Source organism: Nematolebias whitei, chromosome 13, assembly GCF_014905685.2.
Source record: "Nematolebias whitei isolate Nwh7 chromosome 13, NemWhi1, whole genome shotgun sequence".
NCBI lineage: Eukaryota > Metazoa > Chordata > Actinopteri > Cyprinodontiformes > Rivulidae > Nematolebias > Nematolebias whitei.
This window is the reverse complement of record NC_056510.1, coordinates 24,053,751-24,067,508: the sequence shown is the minus strand read 5'-3', so window position 1 is coordinate 24,067,508 and position 13,758 is coordinate 24,053,751. Positions and strand designations below refer to the sequence as shown.

Genomic DNA, 13,758 nt, shown 5'->3' with positions numbered 1-13,758 from the left:
TTACATTATGGAAAATAATGACCTTTATCACAATATGCTAATTTTTTAGAAGGACCTGTAAATGGTAAGAGGACTGGAACAGTTGTACAACAGAAAGAGGAATAGAAAACATACAAAACTGAAGAGAACTGGAAAAACCCTTTAGGTAAAAATATCAGCAACAAAAAGGATACTGAAATATCAGATTGCACACTACAAGACTAATGAATCATAAGCAAAGAAGGTAATTGACACCATCTTCTTAATCTTACTTTATTGAGCTTGCCCAGGGAGGAGATGAGATCAGCCCATTCGCTGGAGGACTCAAAGTTTCGTAGCGCTTTCTCGATGACCGCCGCATAGTTACGGTAACGGTAATCATTATGCAGTTCGAGCTCCTCAGGATCCATCTTGCAAGCTGATCACAACATGTTCAGCACAACACATCTGAGGAAAAGTAAAGGAAGAGGGTAGGTTAGGAACAGAATCAGTTTGTCTGAAACGTGCTGGGTGAATAAAATAAAGACTGGATAAAATAAAATTAGCCAATTAGCTTTGCTCACTGCTGTATGCAAGCTCTGAGGCGGCAGATACAAATATCTCATTCATGAATAATTTGTGTTTTTCTGACTGATCTGTCTCTCAGTCTGAGGAGGAATGAATCCTAAAACAAAATGAGTGCAATGTCAGAGAAAAACACAATCAGGACTGAATGTAAACACTCAGGGAGACACACTTTGGTTCTCTATTGTCTCAGAATAGACAAGACTGTCAGGTTGTTGCTGTAAACTTCAATTCAAAGGGCAAATTCTACATTCGTATTTGCATTTCTGTTAACATTTACTCTTCTCGCTCGTCTGTTTTGGTGCTCACCTACTGAGCAAATCAATCTTCAGTTGATAAGCTGAGCAAATTAATCAGCTGCACAACCAAAACAAAGGGAATTAACATTTGAATGGATTTTGAAATTTGTTACTTGTGTAGTGAACTAAGCCTCAGGTCAAAATCTGGCCCTGAGGGCCTTCCTGGGACAAGAACTGTATTTCATTGATTTGAGTCCAGAAACACAAAATCAAGTCCATCCAGAGACTTTCTAAGTGTGTCCTGCACTGATCAATTGAAAGAACACTCTCTTTTTTTATCATCATTACTATTTTACAAATGTCTTGATAATCAAAAGTGTGTTTAATTCAAATCATTTTTAAATGTTGAAGTGAACTACTCATTTTAAATCAACTGTGAAACAGTATAAATGATTTTTAATCCTCATTCAAAGTAGAAATCTAGTTAATGTCTGTTACAGAGTAATTATTCATTTTCTTGATCTTCTGTCTGAAATGAGCAGGTTGTAAGTTGGTCAAAAGTCGGAGACAAACGCAAACAAGTTTGTTGGAACGAACTGTCATGTTTTTAAATCCTCTCAGACGTAAATAGAGAAGCTGGCACCTGTTTCCTCCCATCTCGCCTAAACATTTCTCTTGTCTGTTTCAAAAACATTTTCTGTCTGTTCCAAAACATTTTTCTGTTTTTCTGACTTCTAGTGACCTCTTGCGTCACAAAAACACACCCCTTATTGGCTCTTTCAGCCAATCAGGACTTTCCAAATGAACCGGAAACAGAACTCTTTAAATGTCGACACTTCCTAGTTCCAACCAGTGCGGTGGGAGAGCAGTTCAGTTCGGAGGGCAGAACCGAACAGAAAAGTTGCTGGAGAGAACAAGGAGTTCCAGACATGATCCAAAGTTCTTCCGAGTCTCGTGGGAATTATGGAATCTTCCACATCTGAGTGGAACCTCTGACGGACTTACTCCTCATGTGAGTCCACCCGTGAGGTGAACGTGTGTTGAACGAAGTACCGTCACTACTCCGGACGTTTCCCAACCATCCTACGGAGACGCTGGAAATGGTAGCGTTAAATGGAACTCCGTACCAGCTGATTCATCTTCAGAGAGGTAACGAGTCGATTTCCTACCGAAGCGTACAGAGGTGAAACTGGGCTCGAATGGAGAGTGCCGTTCTTATACCGACACATTTTCCCTCACACATCTTTTCTCTCCAGATAAACTCCCTCATTTCCCATCTTTAAAACTCTTCTATCTGCCAGTAATTAATCCAGATATTTTCAGAAATGTCTGTTGTAATTAGTTAAGTTGTGTTATTGCGTACAATCAGAATAATCACGTGTACAATGTTTGATGTTAAACTTTGATTCTGTTAATAAATGACCGCATTCGTTTTGATGGGTCAAAGAAAATTAACGTCTCACGTCACTGATCTCTGTCACATATCGGTCAAGTAGCTCGAAAAAGAGAGAACCCGTTTAAATTAAGTGTAATATCAGGTACTTGAACTAGTCCAGATATTATAACATGTAGTGGAGCTCCGAAGCTAACGAAGCTAACCGACCTATCTCACTACATACTGGTGGCCCGTACAGGGATCGAACCCGCGACCTTGGCGTTATCAGCACGCCAATCCAGTGCTAATCAAACACCTAGCATTCTTGAAGAAATCCATATCTCATGCCTCTTTTTATGTCAGAGTTTTAAACTAATGAATGAATGAATGAATGAATGAAGCTGTATAGGTCATTGTCTCAAGTATAACGATATTGCAGAATCTCTCCCAAGGTGCCTGTACAGCTTAGCATAACACATGCATGTTGAATGTATACAGTTAAAAAATGTTAAATAAGTTAAAAACAATAAAAATAAAATAAAATATAATATGTACAATAGTGTGTAGCTGTAATGAGTGTGTCAATGCATGTGTGTGTTCAAGAATGTGATGGCTTGAGGAAAAATACTGTTCCTGAGTTTGGTGGTCCAGGCCCTGATGGACCTGTAGCATCTGCTTGAAGGCATCAATTCAAAGAAGGGGGAACCAGGGTATAACTGTCTTTTGAAATGTTGGTGGCTCTACTGAGGCACCAGGAGATAAAGATGGACTTTAAAGAGGGGAGGGCACAGTCAATGATGGACTGTGCGATGTCCATTACCCCTGAAGCCTTTTCCGGTCTATCTCAGTGTAGTGAGGAAACCACACTGATGCAGTAGGTCAGCAAACTCATGATGGAAGCATGGTAGAAGTTCACCATGAGCTTCTCTAACACATTATTCCTTTTGAACACCCTCAGGAAGTGGACACTGCTGAGCCTTCTTCAAGATGGCTTTTGTGTTGGCAGACCAGGAGAGGTCAGCAGAAATCTAGGTGCCCAGGAACCTGATGCTGTGTACCCTCTTCACATAGTCGTCGTTGATGTAGAGGTGAGGGGGATGGGAGGTGGGGTCAAACCTCAGCTTCCTGAAGTCCAAGATGACCCAGAACACTGGTTTGGGACTACTGGTGCAGCGTTAGAATGATTCCGTTCATATCTGAGTAATAGTTTTTGTGTTAATGTTGGTAATCTGCATCTGTGCCTCTTTCCTGCGGGGTCTCACAAGGCTCCATTCTTTGACCCCTTCTGTTTTCATTGCAGCTACTCCCCTTGGGGTTGGTCTATCCTGAGGAAACATGGTCTTTCGTTCCACTGTTATGCTGATGATTCTCAGATCTATCTGCCCTTAAAACCTAACAGTTCCTGCTCCATTCGCCCTCTGCTAAAATGTCTTGAAGGCATCAAGATTTGGATGGCTACGAACTTCTTAAGTTTTAATGATCAGAAAACTGAGGTTATTGTGTTTAACCCTAGCTCTGCCACTGTCACTGGGTATGTTTACATGGACAAAAGTAACCGGATCAGATGGCCGGTCGGAACAAAAGTGTGTCATGTAAACGATCCGTTCGGGTTATTTTTTGTGTATTCGGCGCGATCCGTTATAATTTGTGATCAGATCGAAACGGGTGGTTTACGCCGATCCGTAGCCCGATCGGTGCGCATGTAAACACTTGATCTGTTCGTTTTTATCTGATGGTGAAAAAATGACCTGACTGCGCATGTGCGGCGCGTACCTCTACGCGTTTCCTTTTCCGCCTGGCTAATGGGTAGATGCTAACATGGCGGGGAAGCAGAACTGGTCGGTGAGCGATACAACATTTCTAATCGAAACGTTAAAAGAACTCAAAATTATCGAACGCCTTGACGGTCGAAAGTGTAGGAACACGGAGTTATTTAAACAAGTGCATGAAAAACTGGAAGAAGCCGGAATCCATCGAACAATTGAGCAAATAAAAAAACGCTGGAAGAGCTTGAAAGCTAAGTACTACCAAGCTAAGAACAAGAACGGGAGAAGTGGCTCCGACCCCACCACTTTTTCATTTTACGTGTTGATGGACGAACTGATGAGAGATCGGCCACTGGCCAACACGACAGGCAGCGGTGTGGACCAAGGTTATGAGGAGGAATCTGAGGACTACAGCCCCGAAGCAAATCCGGAACAAAGCATCCTTTCCGGTAAGATACTCTTCAAGCCACATTAACCCTCTGTACTGTATTACTTGGTGTAACTGGGATACAACAAATATGTTAAAATGTAATTATAATAAGAAGCAAGAGTAGCTTTAGGGCTAGCATAATTATACCTCCAAGGATTGTACACAGTAGAGAACATAAGACCTATATTGTGGATTATAACACTACCCCAACTAACCAGATAATTAACCTAACAAATTTCAACATACCAGGGGACCAGTTAGACTTTATTTTTTTCTTTTTCAGATGATGAGTCCAGCTTTGATGAAGCAGCTGACAGCAGCACACAACAAACAACAGTCCAAGAAACTTTCAACAGACGAGGACATCAAGGAAGAGTAAGTTGTGTGTTCCAGATGACAAAAACAGTAACAAATGTTTATACAGTGTTTAGAGAGATTATGTTAGTACTGCATCCAAGCAAGTAGTAGTGTTTTACATCATTGCAGGACAACGAGGGAACTCTGGTTATGCAAGGGCCATGCAGACTTGGGGCACCGAACAGCAATCCTTCTACCAGAAGATGCAAGAGTCCCAGAACAAATGGATAGAAGAACAACAGGAACGATGGCAGCAAAGAGAAGAAAGGTTGTTTGTAAGATTCTTAGAAGAAAACACACTCTCAACTGAGCGCGTAGTGAGGCAATGTTTTGATGGATTAAAGTCCATCATGACTCAAATGACCCCACCTCCACAGGGAAGATCTCCAGTTCCTCCCTACCCTCAGCATCAATACCCAGGTCAAAGCCGGTCTGCTCAATTTCCTCAGAACCCAAGCTACAACTCGGATTACCACCTCCATGACCTAAACTAAAGTTAAAAAAAAGTTTGTTATTTGAGCAGCAGCTAAGGTTTCATATTATATATAATATATATATATATATATATATATATATATATATATATATATATATTATTTTATTTTTTTTTGATATTGTAATTCTGAAAGTACAGGATGAGTTGATAAAGAAGTTACTGTTGAATTGCACGTTACTGTAGTTTTAAATGACCAAAGAATGTTTTTTTTCTGTTTTCATTACAAGATGTGATGATCTGTGCACATTGTCTGTTTTGCACAAACTTTTTGAATGTATAATTTTTATGTTTTTGTGATGTAGGCTACCTCAAATTGCACTGAGAATGAAACACATTTCACACAGTGCCAACAAGCAATATAAAATGTTTACAAGAATTTATTAAAATGTTTGGTCCATTAAAGAGCTCCGATGTACACTAGTATTATTTGCCGTTTTGTTATAATATCTTTATACAAATGTTAGCTGCATCTGAACACATACATGACAAGTATATATTGTATATTTAAAAAGACCCTTTAATGCAGATGGCCTGTACGGAGTGGAAACTTGGACATATATGCAGTCAGTGCCTCTCTTGCACCGTTTCCACCAACACTACACTGAAGATTCACTGGCTAGTTAGGCTGAGGGTAGTTGTTTGCACGGTCACGTGCCTCTTCCAACCAGTTGCTGTTGCCATAATCCCTCTCCCTCTGGCAGAAGTTGTGGAGTGCACAACAGGTGGCGATCATTTTTGGAGCAAAGGTGAAATGAAAGTCACTTCTTTTTAGAAGAACTCTCCACCGTGACTTCAGCAACCCGAAGGTCATCTCTACGCCCACCCTGACTGAGCTAAGGTAAACATTAAATGACTCTTGTTGAGGAGTCAGACGAGGAGAGTTTGGGTATCCTTTGATGAGCCAGTCCAACAGCGGGTATGCAGGGTCACCAACAACGAGGAGACTGACGTCCTTTCCGTCAATGTTCCTCACAGACTGCAAAAAAAGGACATACTAATATTTAGTATTTTACTTAGACATTGTTTAAAGGCATGGTTCAAACAAACTTTTTTTTTTAAATAAAACTTTACAGCTATGTATCTCTACTTTGAGAACCTTAGCTGTAATAGTTGTAGTAATACTAAATACAATATAGCAAATATTGGCAACATTTAACCATTTGTTTAAAGGCATGCTTCTAACAAACATTTAAAAAAATAATTTTACAGCTAAGTATCTCTACTTTATAGTTTATAGTTGTAGAAATAATAAATACAATATAGTAAATATTAACCTTACTTTTGGCATTAGATGAGCCCTTTGATAGAGGTCAGAGTGGCGCAGGACATTGGCATCATGGACACTGCCTGGCATCTTGCAACTGATGCTCCAGAAACTGAGAAAAACAGAGGAAGAACAGTAATTAATAATAAATACAGACACAGACAGTATCAAGCATAGACAGGTAGAAAAAGAAAGAAAAACAAGTTTATTTAAGCATACAGCGTGTATTTGTCTTACCAGCAGTTGTTGTCCACAACAGCTTGGAGGACATAGGATGGCCAGCCTTTACGGTTAACAAAGTCTTTATATCCATCAGAGGGGGGAAGAACCGGGATGTGTGATCCATCGATGAGACCCATAATATGAGGGATGTGATGGGAAGCCTCAAAAGCTCTGGCGATCTCCAGTGCCTCCATGTCAGTTGGTGCTCGGATCAGCTGTTTAATTGGCCCTCTCACCATGCTTTTACAAAACGTGTACACACAATTTTTAACACTGCTCTTACTTATTCCAAATTGATTTGCAATGACTCGCTATTCGGCACAGCTGCCCAGTTTATACAGAACAACTGCAACTCGCATCATGAGCGGAATTGGAGTTCTAACAGTCACCTCTTCTGGGGCTAAATGACTCTCCATCAAAGTGCACAACTTTGTGAAAGACAGATGTGTCATGCGAAAATTCTGCTTCCACTCCTGGTTGGTGAACTGCGTGAGGACCACACGCTCCCACCAGTCTTTACTTCGAACTTTCATCCACTGGTTTCTGGTCGTTTGTGGAGGTAGTGGCAGCAGCATTAAACTTGTCGGCAGCAAAGAACTTTCTCGGATGTATTTTTCCTTCCGCGCTCTCATCCTACGAAGAAAAAAGACTAAAAGCATGCGTTGCTTCGCCTGTAGCTCAAGCAGGGAGTGCAGTAACAACTCCATCACAGTCATTAAAACCTGTCGCGGGTCCATTTTTGTCGCTCAAGTGTGTTTACGTTCGTCCCGGAAAGAGAACTTCTTCTTCTATGGTTTACACGGAAGTAACTTCTTCTTCGGTGGTTTTTTAAGGAGAGTTTACCACTCTGCGCATGTCAGTACTTCTGTTCAGAATCAAAGCCCGTTGCATGTAAACGCACATCGTGAACGGATTGTGCCCATGTAAACGATACATTTGAATTATTCAAACAGAACACATTTCAATCCGGTCAAAGAATTCTGCGCATGTAAACATAGCTACTGATCCTGTAAACCTGGACTTCCTCCTGCCATATCTAAAGCAGTCTGTTACCAATCTCGGTATAGTTTTAGACTCAGACTTTAAGTTTATTAAGTAGATCAACTCTGTTCTGCAAAAAAGCTTCTTTCAGCTAAGGCAGATAGCTAAGCTTCAGTCCGTGCTGTCCAGATCCGACTTTAAAAAATGAGTCCATGCACTCGTTACAACCTGGCTGGACTACTGTAACTCACTTTATGTTGGGGTCAGTCAGGTGTCCCTTTCACGTCTCCAGCTTGTCCTAAATGTTGCAGCCCGGTTACTAACAGGAACTCGCAGGTTTGAGCACATTTCACCGGTTCTGTTCTCCCTTCACTGGCTTCCTGTGTGTGCCAGAATTGATTTTAAAATTCCCCTGTTGACATTTAAATGCATTAATGGCCTTGCACCCTCATACCTCTCCGACCTTCTTCATCCTTGTGCTCCTTCTCGGGCATTGAGATCATTGCACCAGCTGCTTTAGCTTGTACCAAAAACCAGACTTAAGCTCAGAGATTGGGCCTTTTCAGTCATGGGCCCTAAACTCTGGAATAATCTGCCCAAAAACATTCGACAGGCTACTTCAGTATCTGTTTTTAAATCTCTCCTTAAAACACAACTGTACTCCGGGCTTAATTTGTAAGCTGATTGATGCCGGAACAGTGGGCTGGCTGGGGGTGGGGTGTCGGGGGTCCTCTCACAGAAAATTTTGAATAACAGAGATGCCATTTCCTGCATTTTGGTGTATTTTAACTAGGGCATTAACAGAGTACTCGAGTAATCTACACATCGATTGCTAGGACATCTATCGAGGTTAAAAATGTAACGTCGAGTAACCGTAGTGACGTCATATTATGTGACCACCGTATGACCGTAGGGGGCGGTGTTGCACTGTTGCAGATCACAGAGTTTAGTGTAACACCAGATCCAATCCACCGCCCATCCACTGTTTTAAGTTTCATTTCTGATGTGCTGCGTTTCTTCACGTTTGCAGTTCAATAATAATAACTAATAGTTTAGTTTTTCCTGTGACTTATTTGAAGTATGATAAATGGTAGGAGCATAATATATGCTCCCAATGTTTTGTTGGTCTCTTTTTTTGTAAATAATTACCTTTTATTGCGGTTTTATTTATTTATTTATTTTTGTATCTTGAGATCTATGATGTCATCAAATACTCGAGTTCTACTCGGGTTTTATTATGTTAATGTCGAGTTTAAAAATTATATACTCGTTCAACCCCTAATTTTAACAGGTTGTTATACATCAACATTTACCTACATTTGTAAACAATAAAATTACTATTTTGGAGAGGAACAGCAGGTTGCGTGTGAATGAGCAGCTCAGATTCTGTCAGGTGTCCTAAACCCCTCTCCTTCCTCCCCTCACTTCACGATTCTGAGCTGAACTCTTCTCCGCGCTTGCTCCAGTCTCGTAGCACCGTATGAAGCACCTGAAGGCTTCAATTCTCTGTTGTCCAACTAAGGACAATCCATCCATCCATTTTTTATTAAGTAAATTGGACTGTCTTTTTGATCGCTGTTGTTATTTTGTAAAATTAGCGCCGTTATTTTGAAACATGACGTATAATGTGAATAACACATCAAACATTTCTCCTTTTATATTTTTAATTTATTTTTTACAGTAAGCTTTTTAATTTATTATTTCAAATGTAGCAGGAGTTCAGACATCTGCTGATGTGCGCGCTAGAGCTGTCTGGAGACGCTGTGCATAATGTGCACTGTCCAGAGGGCATTTATTTATTCTGTTGAATAAATTATCATTTCTGTTTCGGGGGTCTGATATGAGGGGAGAGGGGGTGTTTTTCAGTTCGCAGCCCCACTGATTATGGACAATATTTGGAGAGGAGGAGGAGAGAAGGACTCTACACAGAGCCTCCGTACTAAGCCCTCCCCCCACCCCCCGCCCCCAGAGGCTCCTCTCCTGCTCCTCGAAGGAGCGTGTAGCTGGCGTGTGGCACGTACTGTGGCTGGAACATCCACTCCACAGACTGGGTCCACCAGGCAAAGGGCAATGTCTCCTCTCGTATTTTTAAAATAAATAATCAAAATAAAAATGCATGATGACTTTGGACTTTTAGGGGCGGAGCTGCAGGATCCGAACAAAGAGTTGCCAGAACAGAACGGATCAAAATGAGAGAGTTCCCGGATCTTGTTCTGGCAGGATCCGGCTCAAATTAACTACTGCATGTACTCATTGGCATTTAACACAGTGTGATCCGATTTAGCATTTCATTGTTTCTGATTATATTTTGTGTTTTTATGTTTTTCTTCCATATGCTGTAATTCTATCTCGTTACTTTTTATTTGATGCTGTGATCTTTTTGTTAAGCACTTTGGTAACAGTTCCCGTTTTAAATGTGTAAATGTGCTATATAAATAAATCTGACTGGACTTTCTTTAGTGATTTTCAGAGCAAGATTGGTGACACAATTTTAGTCTCAGGACTTCATCCCTGTAGGCAGACTCATCTCCTCCCGAGATCAATCCCACCACCGTAGTATTGTCCACAAACATCACTATGGTGTTACTTTTGTGAGTCATGGGCGTTAAGGCAGAAGAGAAGGGATCTCAGTACACATCCCTGTGGAGAGCTTGTGCCGAGTATACGGGTAGAGGATAAATTATGGCTAAGTTTCACCATCAGGGGTCGATCAGTGAGGAAATCTTTAATCCAGTGGCAGGTGAAATGGGGAATGAGTTGTATGACCATCTAAAGAATACTTTCTAAATTTTCATTAAAATCTGTCAACTGGTTCAGGAGGTATTTTGCCAAAATGACAAACATACACAAATGCATGCAAACACACACCATTTAAACTAACTGAAATATAAAGTAAGCCTGTGGGGGTAAAAAACCTATGCATGACCTATTTAGCATATCAACAGTGACATGTTTACCTCCTGTAAGATACAACAGGTCAATAATATTGGTCAGAGTCAGACATATACTGACGCCACAGTTTGTTTTCGTTTTTGACAAAATGCCCTTTATGGCTGAGAAAAAGTAGGTTTAGTCAAAAATACCAAATGTCTTTAAAAGAGTTTTTGTTGTTTACAAACTCCTGCTTTATTGTTACATCTGCATTGCATTTAAAGGGTCTTTCATCACCTAACACTTTAAAGAAAATGCGTACACAGATAAATCTGCTGATGCATTATCTTTTTATCGACGGACACACTTTTGCTCAAAGCAACATGATGGTACATAGTACAATCTGTTACTCAGGCTCTTCATGTTCCAAAGTGTTGGGTTTTTTCCAGTAGAAACATCATGTCTAGTGTAAAGACACAGCACTATGCAAAAAATGTAACCACTCCCATCTTTGATTTGAAGGAGTAAGACTTTCTGGTCTTGATTAAGAGATTTCCAGGTTATCTAATAAACACTAGCTGCAGTATCTGAAAATCCCGTCTTTAAAAACCAGGAAAAAAGAAAACAAAAATTAGCAAAGCCATGACATTCTTCAGATCAACTACATGCCAAGTTTTAAATACACTGTATGTGCACCAAAGTGTGTTCTTTATATATTAAAATAAATAAATGGCACCAAACTGCCTTTGTGATTCAAGTACGAGTCCCAAGACTTGCAGTCCTGTAAGTGCTCAACAATAAAGTGTTAAAGAAGCAAGAAATGAGGCCTTGCTTATCTCTGAACAGCTCTGCTGACAGTGTTTCTTGTCCACATTTTCATGTCAGCATGAACAAAAGAAGGATCTTCAAACCACGTCTAGTAGCATTTGACACCTTGATAACCAAATTGTGTGGGCCAAGCTCTCATGTAGTTTCACTTCCCTACTGGACGCATCAGCACAAAAGACATACAATATTAAATAAATATGCACTTGTGACCTTCTACAAGCATTTGTGTGTGCATTGAGGGTGGACACATAACAGCTGTCACCTGACTGACACCAAAACTACAAGATTTAATGTAAACTCAGGCCAAATTACACTTGGCTGCTGCAGTTTTGTTTATCTGGCTTGTGGTTTTAGTATCAGTGTTGAATACAGTACTGTTATGTAACGGCACACCATCAGAACACAAGCTGGATGGTAATCAAACTGCAGCAAAGACGATGAGACCATTTTCACTCCATTTAAAACCATTGCTCCACAGCTAGCTTAAACACTTGAAATGAATATCAAGACTAAAGCAAGCAAACTGGCTTTAAAACGTAATATGGGAATAAATGGGTTTATTTTGTTGTGTTAATACGCAAATGTTGTATTTTTCTGACTTTTAGGACACAACAAACAGAGTAAGAAATGTCGCAAACACAGCTAGCTAAAATCAGGTGCATCCTGATGACTCACCGACTGAAAAACACGCAGCTCAAGATGCTCCGGGAACTCAATTCACAACAGCCGGACTCGAACAACAGACATCCCGCTTCAGGTTTGGGCATCTTCCAGGCTACGAATGCTCGAATTTAAAATGTAAAGTGAACCAGCTCCGGAGAAAAGGGGTTTATGGTGCTCACAGCGGGGCGGGATCCACAAACTCAGCTGATCCCTGAACCGAGCGCTGCCGGCCTGGCTCACTTCCTGAATATCGAAGGGGGTGTTAGGCGGAAAAACTTATAACTAACATAATATTTTGAATTGTATTCATAATTTTTATTATACATTAAAACACAATATATAAATTAATTAAAATAATTGGACTTTTATTGCATTGCTTTAAATTGAAATTTCAGACATTAACCCAAACCTGATTAAGTACCCCCCCATATTCCAGTTTTGGTACATTCCAGGATGTGCCTGTTTACAAACCTTTAATCTCACTGTCAGACGTCTTTGACCATGCAGTGCCAACATATTGTGTTTGTTGTGTTGTTATTAAAGCAGAAATTAGTGCATTTTATTTCTAAAGGGCCATTTTGACATAGTTTGAATAGCCAAACAAACTGAACATGGGCACAACATTATGCCCAACTGGACATAATCTTTATAAAGCTTTTGGTCTATATATGCTTGTTTAAAATTTTCTTGACATTTCTGTAAAAGTAAATAAAAAAAGCTAATTATGTTGGAAGACACTTTCATAACCTTGAAATTGGACGTTTTAAAAGATCACTTTTTTCTATGAACATAAAGCAAAAATCTCCTGATGCATGCTCAACAATCCAGATAGAAAACTCAACAAAAGTTAAATCTGGTCCTCTGGGCATTCAAAAAACAAAACAAAGCAAAAAAAAAAAAAAAAAAAAAGTAGAAGCGTTTCGTCTATCATCCGAAAGACTTCTTCAGTCTGAGGTGCTGTATTCAGCTCAGTCTTATAAATAGCACCTTCTCAGAGTGGATCAACCAGTTTGCTGCTGACAACCAAAACCAGCTGATCACATGCTCAAGAAGGACCATCAGCCTAACAATGGATCATTAGCACACTGATGTCTGTTTACTATTCACAGAGGGCTGAGTGATACTAGCAATCACAGCATTGTAAGAGGGGGGACAGTTGAACATGGAGTCCTCCACCCCTGAATAATGATGGATGATTTCTCTTCACAAAGATGGCCTCCTTTACTCCTCTCTCAAACCATCGTTCCTCTCTGTCCAGGATGTGAACATCTTCATCCCTGAAAGAGTGACCGCTGGCCTGGAGATGAGTGTAGACCGCAGAGTCCTGGCCTGATGATGTTGATCTTCTGTGCTGGGCCATCCTTTTGGCCAGTGCCTGTTTAGTTTCCCCGATGTAAGACTGATCACCCTCCTGACACTGAACAGCATACACAATATTACTCTGTTTGTGCCGGGGGACTGGATCTTTGGGATGAACCAGTCTTTGCCGTAATATATTTTGGGGTTTAAAAGCCACTGGGACGTTATGTTTAGAAAATAAACGTCTCAGTTTCTCTGATACTCCCTGAACATATGGAATGACCACTGTTCTGGGTTCCTCCTTTTCACCTGATGGCTGACTGGAGTCCTGTTTGGGTTTCTTCTCTGTTTTCAGGAAGGCCCAGTTAGAATATCCACATTGCTCTAGAGCCTGTCTTATGTGGGATTTCTCCTTCTGCCTGAC

The 13,758-nt window shown here is 40.5% G+C and overlaps 2 protein-coding genes across 2 annotated transcripts in view; one reads left to right on the top strand and one right to left on the bottom strand.

Moving 5' to 3' along the window:
* Positions 1 to 12,242, bottom strand: part of dop1b (DOP1 leucine zipper like protein B) — a 45,437-nt gene extending 33,195 nt beyond the window's left edge. The window contains exons 1-2 of the mRNA XM_037686173.1: positions 12,048 to 12,242; positions 252 to 426 (exon numbers count right to left, since the gene is read on the bottom strand). Coding sequence (XP_037542101.1) covers positions 252 to 389 — 138 coding nt within the window. The 5' untranslated portion in view covers positions 390 to 426; positions 12,048 to 12,242. The remainder of the gene's footprint in view (positions 1 to 251; positions 427 to 12,047) is intronic.
* Positions 3,968 to 5,204, top strand: LOC119418879. Its single transcript, XM_037686172.1, has 3 exons — positions 3,968 to 4,372; positions 4,637 to 4,728; positions 5,088 to 5,204. The coding sequence occupies exons 1-3, from the start codon at positions 3,976 to 3,978 to the stop codon at positions 5,202 to 5,204; spliced, it is 606 nt and encodes a 201-aa protein (XP_037542100.1). The 5' UTR covers positions 3,968 to 3,975.
* Positions 12,243 to 13,758: the final 1,516 nt, after the last annotated feature.